Source organism: Nothobranchius furzeri, chromosome 14 (genome assembly GCF_043380555.1).
Source record: "Nothobranchius furzeri strain GRZ-AD chromosome 14, NfurGRZ-RIMD1, whole genome shotgun sequence".
NCBI lineage: Eukaryota > Metazoa > Chordata > Actinopteri > Cyprinodontiformes > Nothobranchiidae > Nothobranchius > Nothobranchius furzeri.
In genome coordinates this window covers 49,933,578-49,954,287 of record NC_091754.1, presented here as the reverse complement: position 1 = coordinate 49,954,287, position 20,710 = coordinate 49,933,578, and the positions used below count along the sequence as shown (strand labels likewise).

The 20,710-nt window shown below is 43.1% G+C and overlaps 1 protein-coding gene across 1 annotated transcript; it reads right to left on the bottom strand.

The window, feature by feature from the left end:
- Positions 1-53: 53 nt before the first annotated feature.
- On the bottom strand, positions 54-15,478 carry LOC107381091 (ras-related protein Rap-2a). The gene is made up of 2 exons (XM_015952614.3): positions 14,998-15,478; positions 54-427 (listed from the first exon to the last, which is right to left on the bottom strand). Exons 1-2 carry the CDS (start codon positions 15,309-15,311, stop codon positions 190-192), a joined length of 552 nt encoding a protein of 183 aa, XP_015808100.1. The 5' UTR covers positions 15,312-15,478; the 3' UTR covers positions 54-189.
- Positions 15,479-20,710: the final 5,232 nt, after the last annotated feature.

Genomic DNA, 20,710 nt, shown 5'->3' with positions numbered 1-20,710 from the left:
TGTTTAAATCTAACACCCCCCCAGCCTTTGTCAGTGAGTGATTTCCCACAAACCTCTTGTCCAGAGAGCAGGCCTTAATTTGCACATACAGGAAGCAGGTAGAACTTGAATAGCACAACAGGGGTTTTCCCTCTAACTTTCTTTTTGAACTGACACAAATACATTTGCACTCTAATTTCTATCAGGTTGCTACTGGACGCTGCAGGTGGGGCAGCAGGTTTCTCTTCGGCTGGGCAGAGGGCAGAAGTCCATCTGTCTGACGATTTCAGCAAAAAGCTCGTCCACCATCGTCTTGCTCTTGGCCGACGTCTCCATGAAAGGGCAGCCCCAGTCCTCTGCCAGTGCCTGGCCCTCGCTGGGGGACACTTCCCTCTCGTCCTCCAGATCCACCTTATTGCCCACCAGCACCACTGGCACCTGCTGGTACCTGCAAGCACACAAAAAGCAGAGTAAGGTCACGCAACTTATGCGTTTTGTTTATTTGTGTGTGTCTTCTCAAACCCCCAGTGAGTCACGGCCAAGGGGGAACCCCAGGCTGCTGGATCTGAAGCCAACCAGGAAGTGACAAAAATTGCAGTTCCTCCCTCACCCACTAGGGGCCAACTTCAAAACAGAGTAAAGTCCAACTGACTCCTATGTTAAAAAAAACAACTTATCAGCAGTAATAAGCATGTTTGAAGAGTAGGAGCCAGCTGCCGCCAGAGGGAGACCGAGTTTTGGTATCATCTCCCTGTCTTCTGTGGCAGTGTCCACACGCATCTCCAACCACTGCGGAGGAGCAGAGTGTGGGGGTCACGTGTCCCGTGGGTCCGGCTCACTGCAGTCTGAGGCTGTGCTTGTCACCCATGGAGCTCTCTGAGGGACACCACAGAAACTCTGCAGCTTGGTGAGTTGATACGTGGTTCCACACCAAGCACACCCAACCCCCCCGAACACTTCTCACGGGTTTGGGCTGGGTCATTACTGGTTTTCTCTCAGCCTACGACCTGGTTAGAACCCGGCTGTTCATCAACTCCAATCCCACCTGCCCTGCTCATCCGGTCCGGAGGCTTGGACCTGAAGACGACAAGTCCCGTCCCACAGAGCGGCTGCTCAAAGCTCCATTAGCTCCGTTAGCTTTGGTTAGCTCAGTTTGCTTTGGTTAGCCAAGTTAGCTTGTAGCTGAGAGTAATGGCAGACTGAAATCTTCAAAGCCTTGCTCTCAGCTCTACCTCATTGCCCGTGTTGCATTGTTCGAGAGACGTGTGCAACAGCCAAGATGGCGGTGATCATAACCGCCCACTGGGCTTCAAATTCAGCCCATCAGAGAGGTATTTGTTGTTGTTTTTATCTCATTTACCATGTTTTTTATTATAATTTTATGTTTCAATTAGGGATGCAACGATACTACATTTTCCAAACCGATACGATACAATACTTAGATCTGAATACTCGCCGATACCAATTACCAATACCGATACTTCTACCACACAAAAAAATGCAATGATTTGGAATACAGGTTTTATTTTCTTCTCTGCTTTCAACAAGAAAAGACTGTGAGGTAGATTAAAAAGTAAAATATATCAATAGAAATCATCACAAAACTAAAATATTAGGTGAACAGAAATGACAAGTTACAGTGAAGCCATTTTCAAGCAACTGCATTGGTATCGGTTCCTGGTATCGGTTAACTTTTACCGGTACCGATACCAGTATTGTATCGGTATCTGCACCGATACCGAAACCAGTATCGGTATCGGTGCATCCCTAGTTTCAATGGATTTCCCTATAAATATTGGGCTGCATGATGGCACAGTTGTTAGCACTGTTGCCTCGCAGCACGAGGGTTGCAGGTTCGAAACTCGGCTGCGGCCTTTCTGCGTGGAGTTGCGTGTTCTCCCCATGCATGTGTGGGTTTCCTCCGGGTACTCCGGTTTCCCCCACAGATCACAACATGCCCTATAGGTAATAAATTGTAAGTCGCTTTGGATAAAAGCGTCTGCTAAATAAATAAACATGAATAAAATAAACATAAATATTTTATGCTCGTTTTTCTTTTCTTAATTCTGTTTAAATGTTCCTCGACACCATATTTGTTCTTATCGTGTGATTTTAGGATTGTGTTCTGCACCTTGGCTTTTGATAAGGTTGTTGAAGGTGCTTTATAAATGAATAAACTAAACTAAAGGTGAAGTCACGGAGAGTTTGTTCTTCCACAGGTGTTGGTTGCGGCGGGCAGTTGCACACACTGATCCAGCTTCTGCTGCAGGTTTCTTCCTGTTAAAAGGGAGTTTTCTTTACCACTGTCGCTACGTGCTTGCTTAGCATGAGGATTGCTGGACAAACGCTGACATAATCTGCTGGGCTTTCTCATATAGGAAACTTTTAACTGATGCTATTTAAATAAACTGAATTGAATTGGGAAAAAAAGTCACGATGCGAACCTGTGAGCCTTTTGGACGACATTGTCGTGAAGCATCAAGAGAACAAATCTTATGGCCTTTTCTAACTCGCAGGTATGGATGAATGAAAATCCACACCAACATTTTACCCGTAAAAAGATGATTGAAGAAGAGACTACATTTCCTACGTGTGAGTGAATTTTCATGGCCTACATACAGGACTTGTTAGAAGTTGAAACAATAACGGTGTAGAACAATGCACAGTGGAGCTGCATTCAGTTAGAGCTTCCCAGGAGGCTCCCCTGGTGTTATACCAGCAGGAGGCCTGTTTCTGTTTGAATACATTGCTGCTCCGTTTATTCCTGGATACACGCTAAAATATGCATTAGACGGCTCGCGATTGTGGTTTAAAATCTTTAACTCTTCACTTTGAATCGTCCCCATCCCGCGCCAAGCGTGACATAAAGCATCAGAAGCTTTCTTCTTCAGCAGCTCACAGATGAGATCCTCCATTCTCCTCCCTCTTAGCTCATCAATACAAGGAAACCAGGCTTAGGGAATGTAATGGATAAGTTATTGAATAATTGAATAAAGCTAATGTGCTGCTCTCACATGCGGTGACAAGAATGTTGGCCTTTCAAGAAACCATTTCCCACTTCATATGTTCATAATGGACAATACCGTTTGATGTAAAACACCTCGTAGGACACTGATGTTGGATCGTTGTCTGTTTTAGTTGTTTTTTACAGTTTTGGTGCAAATAAATCAGATAGAGCTACAATAAGTAGAAATACGGAGGCTCCGGTGTTGTGATGTTGTTTACGGCTACACTTCGTTTTATGTCCTTGACTTTAAAAAGATGGAATCCTCTCTGATCTGGGAGTGATGGAGATGAGATGTGGGCCAGCGGTTAAAGGGGCGTGTCTGGAGTTAAGAAGAAGGTGAGTAGGGAGGAAAAGGTTTTTGACTCTCTGGTTCAGCCTCATCTACTGTGATGAGACGAGGAATGAGATTCCCTAAGAAAAGTGGCTGAAATCAGATCTGAGATTTGAACCGCTGCTCCTCCTCATCAAAAGGAGTCAGCTGAGGTGGTTCAAGTTTAAGGAGCTTCCTGGTTTCAATCCACTGGAGGTTTTCCACTGTTAGGAGCACCTTGGATGGACTCAGGTACTCTCTGATCTGGGAAAGCCCTGGGATTGCACCAGGCAGAGCTTCAAAGAGAGGGACGTATGGGTTTCCCTCCTGGACCTGTTACGCTGGATGAGGAAAAGAAAATGGACACAAGGAGTTTCTACTCTAGAACCTGCTTCGTTTTTAGGCTAGCATTTCTGGAATATTTAGCTTTTTGTCACTGAAAAGAATGTTGATATGAGGTGATTTTTCAGAAAACTCAGACAATTGCAGTCTGAGGACAAAGCTTTGGGTTCAAGCTAACGTGGTGGCTTCGAGCCACAATTTATTTTTTCAGACTGAACTCAAAACAGATGCTTCTTTGTAAATTTAGAATGAAAACTTGCAACACTTCGCTAAAACTTTGACTAAACAACTTTGAGGCAGATATGTCAAGTAGATTAAAGGTTAACTTTGTAAACAAGCTAGCTTAAAACATGCTTTCATGCAACTTAATAACATTCTAACGTAGTATAGCTATAAATATGTTTTGGTTCTCCAATAATAATCAGAGAAAGAGAAACAGCCGGCTTCTACCACTTCTACTTTATGACAAAATACCAGAGTCCAAAAATGGAAAACACCATTTGAGGTCATGGACAACAAAAGACGTTTGGATGCAGAAAACAGCAACTGGTGTTTAGAGCTATCTTGTTTCCTCTGGCAATGTGAGTTTCTGCTTCTGATAGACGTGGAACAGGGATGATACCCGATGGGAGGGTTGGTGTTCCATGACTGTGTTCGCGTTTCAAAGCTAGCTTGTTTCGACATATTTCCTATTGCAGCTTTAAAGTAGCTTGTTTTTGCTGCCCCCAAGTGGCGAGAAAAATGCAATTACCTCTGGTAAAAAAATAAATAATTAAGGTCCTTCTCTTGATTTGTTTAAATACTTGTGTGTGATCTTCTACAAAATTATAGCACTCATAATTCAGTTTAAAAGCCAGTTTCTTACTGGTTGACTAGTTGCAGATGTAAAGTTTCTCACACTTTTGGATTAATTGAAACTTCCTCACGTCTGTTTTCACCTATTTATCCCAATCTAGATCACAGGGGTAGCAGCCTCAGCAGAGAGGCCCACACCGCCCTTTCGCCAGCAACATCCACCTGCTCCACTGGCACAATTCCAAGGCCTTCCCTGGCCAACTAGATGTAATCCAGCTTCCATCAGGGGAATTCCTGTTGTAAACTTTTCCAAACTTCATCATCATAAAAGTTAAATGATAAATGACCCACACTTGTATAGCGCCTCTCAGAGTAAGGACTCCAAAGCGCTTTACACTACAGTGTATCATTCATCCATTCACACACACACTGGTGGTGATGAGCTACAATGTAGCCACAGCTGCCCTGGGGTGCACTGACAGAGGCGAGGCTGCCGAGCACAGGTGCCACTGGTCCCTCCGACCACCACCAGCAGGCAACATGGGTTAAATATCTTGCCCAAGGACACAACAGCAGAATTCTCTGTCCGGAGCCAGGATCGAACCTGCAACCTTCCAATTACTGGACAACCCGCTCAACCTGTTGAGCTACTGCTGCCCCTTACAGGGAGAGCAGAATTATTAGGCAAGTTGTATTTTTCAGGAATAATTTTATTATTTAACAACAACCATGTTCTCAATGAACCCAAAAACTCATTAACATCAAAGCTGAATGTTTTTGGAAGTAGTTTTTAGTTTGTTTGTAGTTTTAGCTATTTTAGGGGGATATCTGTGTGTGCAGGTGACTATTACAGTGCATAATTATTAGGCAACTTAACAAAACAAATATATACCCATTTCAATTATTTATTTTTACCAGTGAAACCAGTATAACATCTCCACATTCACAAATATACATTTCTGACATTCAAAAACAATACAAAAACAAATCAGCGACCAATATAGCCACCTTTCTTTGCAAGGACACTCAAAAGCCTGCCATCCATGGATTCTGTCAGTGTTTTGATCTGTTCACCATCAACATTGCGTGCAGCAGCAACCACAGCCTCCCAGACACTGTTCAGAGAGGTGTACTGTTTTCCCTCCTTGTAAATCTCACATTTGATGATGGACCATAGGTTCTCAATGGGGTTCAGATCAGGTGAACAAGGAGGCCATGTCATTAGTTTTTCTTCTTTTATACCCTTTCTTGCCAGCCACGCTGTGGAGTACTTGGACGCGTGTGATGGAGCATTGTCCTGCATGAAAATCATGTTTTTCTTGAAGGATGCAGACTTCTTCCTGTACCACTGCTTTAAGGTGTCTTCCAGAAACTGGCAGTAGGACTGGGAGTTGAGCTTGACTCCATCCTCAACCCAAAAAGGCCCCACGAGCTCATCTTTGATGATACCAGCCCAAACCAGTACTCCATCTCCACCTTGCTGGCTTCTGAGTTGGACTGGAGCTCTCTGCCCTTTACCAATCCAGCCTCGTGCCCATCCATCTGGCCCATCAAGACTCACTCTCATTTCATCAGTCCATAAAACCTTAGAAAAATCAGTCTTGAGATGTTTCTTGGCCAAGTCTTGACGTTTCAGCTTGTGTGTCTTGTTCAGTGGTGGTCGTCTTTCAGCCTTTCTTACCTTGGCCATGTCTCTGGGTATTGCACACCTTGTGCTTTTGGGCACTCCAGTGATGTTGCAGCTCTGAAATATGGCCAAACTGGTGGCAAGTGGCATCTTGGCAGCTGCACGCTTGACTTTTCTCAGTTCATGGGCAGTTATTTTGCGCCTTGGTTTGTCCACACGCTTCTTGCGACCCTGTTGACTATTTTGAATGAAACGCTTGATTGTTCGATGATCACGCTTCAGAAGCTTTGCAATTTTAAGACTGCTGCATCCCTCTGAAAGATATCTCACTATTTTTGACCTTTCTGAGCCTGTCAAGTCCTTCTTTTGACCCATTTTGCCAAAGGAAAGGAAGTTGCCTAATAATTATGCACACCTGATATAGGGTGTTGATGTCATTAGACCACACCCCTTCTCATTACAGAGATGCACATCACCTAATATGCTTAATTGGTAGTAGGCTTTCGAGCCTATATAGCTTGGAGTAAGACAACATGCATGAAGAGGATGATGTGGACAAAATACTCATTTGCCTAATAATTCTGCACTCCCTGTATAGGTAGGCCCTGTGATGCAGGTGAGGAAAGTGAGAAGCCTTGCAAACTTTTCAAGACATCTTGGAAAATCCCTGGCAAGAGGGGGTTGCATTTGTCACCAACAGTTGTTGTCCAGCGCCCAAACCGGCTTAACTAAGCTGGTCGTAAACAAAAAAATCAAGAAGTTCTACTGTTCACTTTATTTAAACTGAACATATTTATCTCACTTGGACCCGTCCTCCTATAAAATTACTGCAGTAAACGTTGATTACGGCGGGTACATTGTCACAACAGGTACCAGCTAATGGCATCAACCATCAATCACCCCTAAGTGCTTTCAAGTCCAGCTTATTGATTCGCTGGTCCTATTGAGGAATTAGACCCTTTTCTACAAATTGGTGGCATGTTGCCACAATGCTCTTCTGTGAGAAGAGCTGAGGTGTGGAAAAGAGCTGGGAAACATCTCACTGAGCTCCAGAGTGGCCAGGAAAATGAAGGAAACGAGTCTGGACACTAGTTTGTAGGATGCTCGTGGGCCCTGTTCAAGTATTCATAAACCAAACATCTTCTAGACTCTTCACCAACTCCATCCAGGAGTATGAATGAAGATAGCATTTTTCGTTTTAAAACTCTCCATGCAAACAGCTCCCTGCAGTTTGCTATTTCCCATCCCTACAGCTGCTGACCTCATCAGGACAAGCATCTTGGATTCGGAAAGCCATAGTCTAGTGGGTGTGAAGTGGGAACAAGGAGAGCATCGCACTGACAAATGCAATCTGACAGCAATGCAGGAGAAACTATATTTAACTACAAAGACACAGGGAGAGCCAGCTCCTCTAGAAAGGGGTTAGGGAGTTTGTTCAGAGATTGTTTGTTGTGTAACCGCTCCGTCTTCTCCAGATGATGGGAAGCTGCTCAGCACAGCATGAAGGAGCATGGTACCACAGGGATCCACGCAGCAAAGCTCCGTGTCGTGTATTAGTGAATAATACATCAGGCAGTGCTTGGGATAAGATGTTGGAGTCTATCACAGCTTCTTAAGCTATAAGGATCAATATTTCTATCTGTAGATCATCTCCAGGCGGCTTCGAAATGCAGTAAGTTTAAAAGAACATCCTTTGGATAATTTAAACTGGTGCAACATTGCTACAAATGTCACGCAAATTTTCCAGTGGCAGTGTAGACACAAGTGTCTTCACTATGACTTTGTTTGTTTGCCTTTTATCCTCATTTTATCTGCAATGTAGTCACCAACTCCTAACCTTGTCTGAAGTTTCTCTCGCTTTTGGGCAAACTGAAACTACGTTTGGAAGGGTTCGAGGCGGGTTCCCGAGATCCGTCTTCGTGTCTATTTTGACGTTCAAAATTCCAGAGCCACGAAGAAAATGAGAATCAGCGCAAAGTTGCTTACGTTTTTCGTAAACTCCCACAAATGTCGTCCATGTCTTGTTGCTGACTCCTCATTCGTGTTTGACGAAGATCACGAGATCCAAATTGTCAATTTATCAGTCACTCAACTTACTGATATTTGCCTATTCATAGACCCTTTCCTGAAGGCCATGCATTTATTTTTGCTTAAAAGAAAACTAAAATGTATTTTTTCCACATTAATCCCACCCAAACAATCCACAAAGCAAGCTCTTGCAGTTTCAAACAGTAACTATCCGGAATCTTTCACTAAAATCAACACTTTCATGACTTCATAACAAGGTCAACACTTGACATCCCACCGTGTGGTGATGATGTCAACCCTCAACCTCTCACGTCGTCCGTTAAGGTGTCCAAGGTCAACGTCCCGCTGTGTGACCATGTGGACTTTTGACACTACTGGTTTGGCTACAAATACTGAGAAACCTAGAACATGGATGTAGAAACTGACAACAAGGACATCGTTACACTCTAGAACAGGGGTCACTAACCTGGACACTGGATCATTTTAGGGCTCCCCCTAGGTGTGTCAGTTCAGGGCGTCTGGGAGAGCCCATCACCCTTTCTAGGGAGCCAGGCTCCACTTTAATTCGAACCCTGCTAAGGATAAGCAAGCACTGGTGGGGGTGGAACAGACGTAGCAAAAGCATGTGGTGGTAAGATTGGTGTATTAGTTAGTAATTTATTTTTTCTATTTCTGTAAGTTGCAGTTTTGGTGATAAAACATTTATAAAGATTTTCAGTTAAGAAACACAATCCATGGGTGAAGATTCTTGTTTTTGTTGTTTGCTAGCTGGCTAGCTACAGATAGCTAACATGCTAACATGATAGGGTGCAGATCCTCTCCATTTATAAATTCTAACTTCTTCACAAGTTGTGCCAAATAAAACTAACATATCTCGAAAACTAAACCCCAGGTCTGTCATATTTTAACATTTTGAGAGAGAAAAGATGAAGCTGAAGAGTTTGATGTAAACTGTGTGTATGGTGTGTAAATGTTGTCATTAATAGACTGAAAATCAATACTGATATTTTTCGGTATTACATTTAAATGCTGATATCGGCCGATGTGAATGTTAGACTGATAATATCGGACATCTCTAATATGTAGTCTACTGCTCGATGGTGTTGGATATCAGATTCACTTAGTTTTTGGTGATGATATTATGAAAGAGGGAGTGCCCAGACCCACCATAGCTCGGATAACTTGGGATGTTGCCAGACTAATGTGTAAGCACACATTTCAAAAGTCTGACTTAAGTCGCACCAAGGCAATAATTCTTTCACTCTTACTGAATAAACCTGCTGATTGACACTCTCCAACTCCTCCTGTGGGATTCAAGGGTGTTCCAAAGCCAGAGATGAGGAATAATCCCACCAGTGAGTTCTCGGCCTGTTCCGGGTCTCAGATTGGAGCAAGAAATCCTGATCTGTGGGTTCATTCTGCCATCAATTATCTCACAACGTTGCAAAGATTTGGTCTACTGTTCAGTGACCTAGACAAAAGCCTAGCTGGTCTTCCTAACTATAAGATTCGATTTATTACCATCTGAGCACTTAGAAAGAAATGACTTCTGTCATGAATAAAAGAAACTATGACATGTTTATTTGATGATATTGGTGATTTTGTTAAATAAAGCCTTAAGGACTTGCAAATCAATGTGTTTTTATTTATATCTCACAGCGTGCTCCAGCTTTGTGAGCGTTTTACCCTTAAAGGCTTGTTCACCAGCGTCACACTCTGTCTGTGGGGCTTTAACCACATAAACAAAAGCAGCAAAAGATGTCCAATAAGGCTAAAGTTTTCCTGATTCAGCCCAAGACTTGGAATATGCTGGAATTGTTTGGTGGAAACTACAGATTGTTTGTTGTTTTCAAAACGCCTCGGGGAGAGATGCCATTTGGATTTAAAGAGCTGACAACAGCAGGTGGCTGGGAGAAGAAAAATTTACACGCGTATTAGAGCTAATTTCTAGAACTTTTTTCCCCTTCCACATCAACGTTTTCAGCTGCAGGATGACGTCATCATCATCATCCTCAAAAAGCATGTGAAATCTTAAACTAATCGGCGACATTTACCTCCACGGGGTGTTGGGTGGAAAAATACACACACGTAACCCTGCCACATGCACAGAATTAATCACACAAAGAAAGAAATGAAAGCCTGAACGTTTTCCACTTAGCCTCTGGCTGCAGCGATTAGTTGGACTACCTGCTGTGCTAAATATCTGCAGTGATTTAACTCAACCATTTTCACAAGCCCCACAGAAGAGCAAACACGCATGCTAACAGCAAACAAACAACTAGTTGTCTCCAACACGAAGAAGCCCTCTGGCCCTGCAGCATCTCTTTGCCCTCTGCATCTGTAGTTAATTAATGTTTAGAGCTGCTACAATGCTCGACAGGCAGCTTTGTATGAGAATAACAGCACCTACAGCACTAAGCCTGTTGTTTACTCCCAAAGGCCAGCAGCATCCTAGCTGCAGTACACGAGGAAGCGTGATTTGTGCAAAGAACACAAAAATCCACAGAAATGTTAAAGCTGCAGCCAGTGATTCATTAGGGTCACCACTGTAACTGCCCGTGGCTTGTTAGGGTCACCAAGATAACCACACCCGTCTCTTACTTGGCTACAGTCCTTATAAGGCAGGAAGCAGAAACCAAGTAGAAATTAAACCCCAAACAAGCAGCCAATGTGTAAAAACCACACGTTGGGTTGACAAGATCCCCGAAAAACAAGAGGCAGAAGCATTTGTTTGTTACACGTGTCAACTTTAATGTGTGTTCTGTCTTTTATATAAGAGATGTGACACTTGGAAATTACTTTCAACTTCTAGGTTTGAAGAGAAAAGTCGGCGCTGAAAAATTATGGGAGCCTGTTGGAGTTTGGGGGCATACTCTGCCCTTGAAAGGATTTTAGAGAAAACCATAAGTCCTACAGCAGATGAAAGAAGACCAAAATATTCATGTTTCTCTATGTAAACTGTAAAACAAATGTAAAGTTTATGGGAGTAGGAAAAGTTTGTTTTCGCAGTTTGGAGCAGCTGAACAGGAAGTGAATCCGGAGCAATGCTAGCTATATTAGCTAGCACGCTACATCGGTTTATGGTTGTGTAGCCTGAGCGGAAGCAATGAAAGGGGGTTTTCAGTGTAATAAGCCCAGTTCTCACAATGGGTTGAAAAGGTAAGCTAATGTTATGTTTTTATGGTTGTTTGACAGTACTTGTAGAGTTTGCTGTTATACCATTTTCCATCAGATTCTGTCCCTCTAGGGCGGAGCCTATAAAAAGGGGGTTAGACCTTTGAATCGTTTTCTCCTCTAAAATGTTGCTAGCTTGAACTTCTTTAACCAGGAACAGTGACCCAACTTTTAAACAATGACTAAATAAAAACCGAAATATATCCAAAACGCCAGTTTAGTTACAGAAAGTTTAACATTCTGTGACTCAAAAACTTCAAATCATGCTTTTATTGTGAAATCTGTGTGAGCTCTAGGATTTGAAAAGCCTCACAGGTCTCACAGGGTTTATCTCCCTTTGCTTGTTTTTGCCTCTGTGGAAAAACAGAAAAATATCCTCCCTTTGCATTCCCTTGGGATCTGGAATCACAATCCGTTTTCCCGCGCCATAGCTGCAGCAAGTACCAGTACAATCTAAATGGAGATGTGTAGATACACTTCAAAGGATGTTTTTGTTGGCTTCTGTGGTGAAAAGAAAATCAGTAAGAGAGACGATAAACCAGAAAGGAATTCTTGATTTTGAGACTTTTTAACGTTGCTTTCTCACGTTGTCGATGAGCTGCTTGTCTGCACATCAAATTACCGTCATTATTCCCTAAATAACACAGAACACCAATAAAATAAATGTGCAAATGACCTAATGATTGACATGGTGCTTTCTGAGCTTCTGTAGCAGTTCTCCTCTGTTTTATCAACACCGTTGCTAACCACTAAACAGCTCAACTCTGCCACCTGCTGAAGTAAACCAATGTCTTAAAATGCGATCTCTGTCTAATTTAGGCTTTATCTTAAGACTTCTACTACATAAGCTCAGTGCATTTAAAACATTTTTGCAATAAATCTGCTGTGGTCTCTAGTCTAGTGGGAGTCTTCTTTAGTGGGAAACAGTTACTGTGCTCCTGTTTCGGGGGTAGAAGTTAACTAGAAAAATGGGGAGCAGAAAATCTGCAGGATTACAAGTCTTACTCATTAATATTCATTAAATGCAAATGAGTCACCTCTGATTGGCTAACAGCAACACCACTCTTCTTCTTTATCTCACCAAACAACACAAGCCTGAACCTGTTCCACCAAGTTGTCGAGCGGCTAATGGCTAGCTTCTACCAGCTATCAGCTCTGCTCTCTTCTTCCTGTGGGCGGTCCAAACATAAAGTGGGCGGGAACAACGAGTATTGGTTTTCCCTGGAACATAGAAGAGACGGGCTTTTTCTGACGTGACGAGGGTCGAAGACACAGGTCGTAACCTACTTGAAGCTCTTATTTTAGCGAGCAATTTTGACCCTTTAACTTCCTCACCAAGAAAAAACAATGGAAAAATTCCCATTTTGCATTTTTTGATGTGGGGAAGTAAGGACCTTAATGTAATAGGAATTAATAAAACTAATAAAATAATAATTGCAGTAATATTAGGGTAATGCTAAAGCTGTGTAGTAATGTTATGCATTTTCTTCTAACATTTCCATATTTTTTAGTATATTTTTAGTTTAGTATTTTTTTCTTAATTCCATTTAATGCTTCAATGAGACGTAGGGACTAAAGAAATGCTCTACCAGTTGGTTGACAGGCAGGTAAAGGGCTACGTGGCTAAACTGGCTGCTTAAACAACTGCATGGAAAACACTACAAGCCTCTGGTCAACAAATTACTTGGTGCCCACACCAAAGTGCCCCCTGGGATACGTAGTTTAGCCTCCTCCTCAGCAGCGCGTGGCGCTCACCTCCTGCTATTAGACACAGCATCAGTGCAGCGTGAAAATGCAGCTTTGAACGTCCTCTCTCCTCCTGGGACGAGGGGACAATAAACCTCCACGTCGGAAGGAGCGAGGAGACGATTAGATTGCCGGGACGGCTGTCTGGCTGGCTACACCCAGATGTTGTTTCCAGAGACAACATCTCACCCAGGGGTGCGTTAGGATCTCTCACGTTTTGCTCATGATTCCCACCCGGGCAGTCCTGCACAAGCATTCTGGTTTATGTGACTCCCTAATGGAGGCCTGATGTCTTCTTGGCTCCTAACCCAGCACAATCCCATTAAGCTCCAGCGAGTGGGCACATCTCCGTGTGGTGCTTTTTTTGTTGCAGCTGCTGGCTCAGCAACAAGTTTGGGAGGAGGGAAGATAGCTAATGGAGAGCAGGAGCTAATTGTTGCATAGAGAGATCGTTTCAGCCAGATATTTCTAACCCGAAGCTCTGCGTTGTAAAATGAGGGCAAAGGCTTGGAGGGCCGGAGGCAGCAGACTGGAGGCTATTGCACACCGTAGTTATATTATTCATGTGGAAGGAGTTCCCTTTGCTTACAGTCAGGTCATCCGGTTTATTCCAGAAACAGAGCTGGAAAAGGGCTGCATCAGTTGCCGCAAGATGCAATCAGACGTCTCACTCAAAGAATCACTTCTGTGGCTAATTAATCATCACGTCCACTCAAGACCCCAAGGAGGCCTTTAAGACCGCACACGAATCAAAAGAGGCGCGGAGCCAAAGATCCCAATATGTCACCATCATCCCAGGAGATCACACCGGCCCTGGGATGAGCTCATCCAACCGACTGAGTCACAGACCAAAGCTGTTCCGCGTTAAATCGTGTGACGTACGTTTTCCGATGAACTACGGGGCGCCGAATGTTGATAAAAACATCTAATAAAGAAACTGCTACGTTTAGCTCATCGTGGAATAAATATGGGGTGTAAACCTTTTAAACTACATTTGATTGGACAATCACAATAATATAAATGTTCTAAAACATAGATTCAAATAATAAAATTAAAAATGAACATTTGAATCTAAATGTAAGCAGTATAAACATTTAGTCTGCTAGCTAACTTTAGTGGTACTATTCTGTATTTATGAAATGTTAAAAATACTTTATGAAGCTTTAATACAAAGTGACCTGAATGTATAAACAGGATTAAATAACACTTATTATTGTATTTTATTAAACAATGGCTCAGTCCTTTTGTTAGGGTGGCCCTAATACATTATATAATGGTACCATTTATGTTAAGATTACAACATTTAAATGTAACATTCATTTTAAATGTATTCAAAATGAATTAGATTCTGACTTTTTCCACTTGAAATATAAAAGTTTAAATCTGAATATTTAGGTTTAACTTTCAACTGTAATATCCTTATTTTACACATGAATTTTGAAGGATGTGGCAGGTCATTTTTGCCTCTCGTCTCGTCTTCTTCCACCTATCCGGGTCCGGGTCGCGGGGGCAGCATCCCAACTAGGGAGTTCTAGACCGTCCTCTCCCCTGCCACCTCCACCAGCTCCTCTAGCAGGACCCCAAGGCGTTCCTGGGCCAGTTCGGAGATGTACTTTCTCCAACGTGTCTTGGGTTGACCAGAGGGCCTCCTGCTGGCAGGACATGCCTGAAATACCTCCCTGGGGAGGCAGCATCCTAACAAGATACCCAAACCTGACTCCTCTCCATAAGGTCATTTTTGCTTATAATATTTTCCCAATTGGTGCCCCAAAATAAGATAAGTTTAACACAAAAATGCAAAGGGTGATATATTTAGTTTTGAAAAGTGAAATAGAATAAAATAAAGTTGTTCTGTATTTGATCTGATTTTGCCGATTCTCAGAAGGCCTTGATCAGCTCCAGGTGGAACTCCAGAAAGTTTAACAAGTCTGCTGTTTAGTTTCTTCTTTTAAAACATGATGAATTGGTGTGTTTGCAAGTGAGTGTTACCTCTTGACCCTGATGATCTGGTCTCTCATGGGCTTGATGTCCTGAAAACTTTGCTGGTTGACCAGGCTGTAGACCAGGATGAAGCCCTGGCCGTTCCTGATGTAGAGGTCCCTCATGGAGGCGAACTGTTCGGTGCCTGCAGTGTCCAGGATCTCCAGCACCGACGGAGAGGAATCCACCTCGATCTCCTTCCTGTAGAAATCTTCAATGGTCGGGTCGTACTTCTCTATAAAGGTCCCGGTGACGAACTGGACCGTGAGCGCGGACTTCCCCACCCCACCGCTGCCCAGCACCACCACCTTATACTCCCGCATCGCCCCTTCTTCTTCTCCTTGGAGTCAAATCCGACATGCAGAGAGGAGGGTCTTCTGTAGCGGCTGGAGGACGCGCATCCCCACGCACAGACCTGGACCTGGACTCGGACTACAACCTCGAGACGGTCTCTCTGCTGCAGGCGGATGCTGAAGCATCCAGTCCAGAGATCCTACAGCCTCTCGCTACTGAAATATTCCCACGCTATCTGGACAGGACACCATTCCAGAGGCATCCATAAAGCAATAAGGAAAAATAAGAGCCGCTATAATTAGAAACCGCTACACGGCTCATCCTTTTTTGTGTGCGCCCACAAATAAAAACGGAAGGCTACATGTCTGTGCACAGCGGGGTGAGAGTGGAGCTAAAGGCAAAGAGCTGATTCAACCTTAAGAAGACGGCGGTGCTGGGAATCCACGCCTCTGGAGTCGCCTCATCCTCGGGATGCGACCGTTTCCTGGAAGGTATGAAGAGCGATTAGTGCCATCTATAAACAAAGAGAGTGACGTGACAGCGTAGCGCACAAAATGCACCTCAAACTACCGCATCCTAGAATACCTCACTTTGGAGAAATAGGTTTGATTTTGCTCAGATTGAAGAGCTAACGACTAGTCGGAGCAGGTCTAAGGCTGTGAACTAAATCTTAAAGGTGTGGATTATTTCTCATTATAACCAGTCCCTTTGAGTTTTTATGCAGGCTGAACATATAATAGTCTCCTACAACTATCTCCTGCGTTAGCTTCTGATAGAAAATAAACGGTAAATGCTAGGATTTGAGAATCCTGACAGATCTACTGTCATGACTCCCAGACTGACAGCCTCCTCTGCCTCTGCTGCCTCCTCAATCAAGCCGTCGGCCACTTAATTACCATCACCTGCACCCTGTCATCACCTTATCTCACACACCTGCTCCTCCTGCTATATAACACCCAGCCTGCTCTCCAACCCTCAACTGTCTTTGACCTCTTCCCTAGCCGGCTCCATTTACCTGCTTCGCCTCGTTCTGGTTTTTGATCCACGCCTTCTCTCCAACTCTGTCTCCTGCCTCGCCCTCCTCGGGTAACGCCACGCCTAATAAAGACTTTTAAAGGTGCTTTACTGTGTTTGGTGTCATCACGGGTCCTTCAAGTTCAGCACATGACATCTACGTCACACTGTCACTTAACACTCATGAACTCACCCATCCTCAGCCACGACGGGGATGGCTGTTGTGGGTTTAGTTCAAGAAACGGCAAAGAAGGTCTCAGCTAGCATAAGCTAACCGTGTTAGCGACTCCACCACACAGCAGAACAACTTCAAGCTTGAGATATTTGTGGAGATAAAACATCAATGTTGCAAAGCAAAACGAGTCAGTGGTAGAGTAGAACTGCTGTTATCAAATCTGTGGCGAGATGTCCAAATATCAGGAAATAAGACTAAAGATTTCCCAGCATGCCACGCTTTTTCAGAATTGTCAAACATGAAACTAAATAAGTTAACTATGGTTTTAATTTTATTCACATTTAAAGTATTGTAATTAAATGAAATATGCAATATTCTGTGTTTTCCCTTGAAATTTCCCCAGCGGCGGATCCTTTCGCTTCCATTCATCACTCGTGAGAGCGGAAAATTTCCAGGAAAATACTAATATGAGATAAATGTCAAGAAACAGGTAACATATGGGAGTTTTGCAGGCCCAAAGGGGAGACTTGACATCTACGACTCTTACATGTCAACATGGATTGCTCTAAAGCGTTACTGCTTCTCTAGATATACAGTACGTGACTTTATGAGATATCCGGTCACCAAGCTGAAGTCGCAAATGCTGTATTCTGCCCACAATGAGCAGAAAGGGCTGAGAGACTATTCATTTACCCTAAAGGGTAATTTTATCTCCCGCTGGCCTAAAGCCTGGTTTATACTTCTCCGTCTGCGTCGGTGCGGAGACACGCAACGCCAGTATGGGTCGCCACAAGGGCTCTCAGACATGCTTACTAAGGGTGACGGAGACTTGCCTAAAATTTTAAACATTCGTCAAAAGTGATAGAGAATGCAAGCTTGTGATTGGCCAGGACCCAGCCGTGCAGAGACCTTTGAGGGGGCGGGTGCTCAAAGTTAAAGGTATAGCAATCAATGTTTCTGAATTTCAGGGAAGAACTGGCCTCCCCACGTTGCGCAACACTCTCCCAGCGCCTGTTTACAAGTAGCTGCTGGTCGTAACGTGTATTAAGAGGCTCTAGAAATAGCATGCAGAACGTTTGCTTACCTCTCGAGCAGGAAACCGGCAACAGCGGCGTCTGTGGGGAGCGGACTGGACCGCGTTAGCCTCTTCCTGATTTCCATGCGAGTGCAGGGGTGCACAGAGTACGCATGCGCAGGAAGTGAAAACTAACCCGGGATTGGCTTCACCAGAAATTGACATTTTTGCGGACCAATGGTTGACGTGATCCACCCGGAAGAAAAACATCGATTGCTATACCTTTAATGAAAGGGAAACTTATAGAGCAAATTTTTTAAACAGATTTACGATCCAACAAGTTTGAAAATTCAGATAATGAGATCCTTGGGGTCAAGCAACAATATAAACTAGGAAAAATATGTCATTTAGTGTCATTAATTGAAGGTAATGTTAGTTCATAAATAATTGTTTTAGTTTTTAAAGCTGACTGAAATCTAGAGATGTTACAACCACATTTTTGTCCAAGTTGTTTGATTTTTGATTATCTTCCAACACTGAACCCTGTTCCGATACGAGGCAGTAATGCAATGCGTTACAACAAAAAGAAGATAATGGAAGAACACACAAGGTGTCCTTCTGTCAGTATTTGTTATTTTTCTCATTTAGCCTTAACAACCACTCATTCAGGAAGTACATTGAACAGTATTAAAGATTCAAAATAATTTGTCATTGCACAGGCGTACAGCGACACTGACTGTGCGCTCACTAAAGACAGCTCATGTAAGAGGTGGTAAAATATGAGTAAAATAAAACAAGTAGAATAAATGCAATCACGTGAAGTTATCCAGTGTGATCTGCAGCTATGTTAGCTGTGATCTTTTCCTGTCTGTAGGAAATTCCTGATCCAATTCCATGATCTCATACTGAACTTCACCCTAAACCTGACCTGGTGTGTCAGGTTGTTAGGTGTGTTACCAACCTAACAACATTCTTTACACAATATCAGACTGGATACCACCTTCTCTCCTTATGAGGGCGCACACACACACACACACACACACACACACTGTGTGAATAAATTTCTATTTTCAGCTAAATAAATATTTATTGTATATATAAATAATGCTGGAATGAAGCTGAATCATTTAGTAAATAGTTGTGTTTAAATAAAAACAAGTGTGATTGTAATCTGTCCCTCCTCGTGTCACCATCTACAGAAACTTCTGGGACACCTGACCAACCAGGTGGATTTTCTGTGTGACGTTTCCATAACTTTATAAAAGCTGCTGATGCAGATGATCAGATGACCTCGTCCGGGGTGTTCTCCGCTCTCCCGTTGCGCTTCGCTCCGTTTCTGTCTGTCACACTGCAAAGCTGTGGTTTCCCTCTAATAGCGATTTTTGGAGTAACGTGAATTACATCATGCAATACCTCGTTGGAAAGCTCGTTTTATGTCGTTTTTGAAACCCTTGCAGTGGCGTGTCCAGATCTTTTAAAATGGGGTGGCCCAGATGAGGCACTACTTTGTGCATGGGTGGCACCAATGGTTATGCTTTTTAAAAAAATTTTTTACCACGAGCCTTTTGTGGACGATGAAAAGCCTATTTAAAGGGAATTCAGTGTGGTGGCACCTGGGGTGGCCAATCAGATTCCAAGAGTGGCATTTGCTACCCCAGGCCACTCCCTGGACACGCCCCTGAACCGTTGCATTCAGAAGTTATGACGCGGAGAATCTAGAGTGAGAAATAACATGTGGTTCTGGTGTTTCTCTAGTTTCACTTCAGAAGTCTCTCATGTTTGCTTTTCTGTCTGATATGCTAACTCTGCTCGACACACACACACACACACACACACACACACACACACTCAAATGTTAATGTAAACAAAAACTCTGAGGTTAAAATCCATCCAGCTGACATGATGCAGGCTGAATAAAAACTTACAGGTTGATGAACGCAGACTTCTGCCGACAAGCAAAACACCGGTCTGTCATGGCAGCGAGTTAGAGGGACAGCCAATCACACGTTATTCTGACGCGGCAGAGCCAATCAGTGAGCTTGTGGGCGGGTCTAAAGGAAAATAGGTTTCAGCTTGAGGAGGCTGCCTCCGCATGGTCCTAGTGCCTGCATCGTATCTAAGTATGACAGTTTTGAACGGTAAAATCTGATGGAAAACTGAAAAAAGTGCACTTTGGATGAAAGGGGCAGGTGCTCAAGCATCCCTCCCCCCGTGCGCGCATGCCTGGCCAGGACGCTGCTTCCTGTAGCTCCGTTAAAAAGTAAAGAGCTATTTAGCGGCAGACCCAGCACAGATTGAAGAATGCATCGCGGAAAAAGTCAGAAAATAACATTTATTAACCTGTGAGTGAATGAGTACAAAATACAAATTAAATGTGGACGGAAACGATGGTGAAAGTCAGTTTGGGGGTGGTGACTGCATGAAGAGGTGGATAACAATGAAGGACAAATTTGTTTGTTACAAAGTCTCTGAAAAATATAAACATATTGGTAAATATCAGGTAAATACACCATTGGGAACCGATACAAGTGTTATGGTGGCAGGATACCACAGAACAGCGCTATGCCCTCTGTTGTCCTGGCGGGGAATTGCTTTGCAATGCTCCGCTGCCTGAACGGAAGTTGGAATGTGAAAACCTTTCTGACACGCCGTATGCGTCTCTTTGTTGCGGAGCTCATAGAGAAGTTTAAATCAGGCTTAAGAAAATGCTACTTGGTGTACCTTTAAAGACGTCTAGATAGCTAGGTGCCGTTTCCTCTCTCAAAGCAAACAATACATAGTAAAAATCTATACAATCAAGTTACTATACTATATAATTAATTCTCACTATTTTCTCTTTGTTGTATGGCACATTTCTGATGAGCAACAAACAAGAAAATCGGCCGAATCAGTGACTGGCCAGTCAGAAATTCAAAACCACAATCAGAGATTCTTCATTTTTTATTTGATGGTACCAAAATTGCCATTTGTATCCTACTGCTCGTTGTGTTTACTGTAGACCCAGTGTGAGTAGCAAATAGTTTTATCATGCTATGAAAATTATGCTTTAGTGGCACCAACAACCTCTCATATACTCATTTTAAACTGCAGTAGCAACAGGGTTTGACAAAAAATAAATAATGCAAAAGAAATTTCTTGTGCAAGCATGTGGCCTTACTGTGTTGTGGTTAAAAAATAAATAAAAATGCATACAGAATCAGCATTTACTCATATTTCTGTCTATT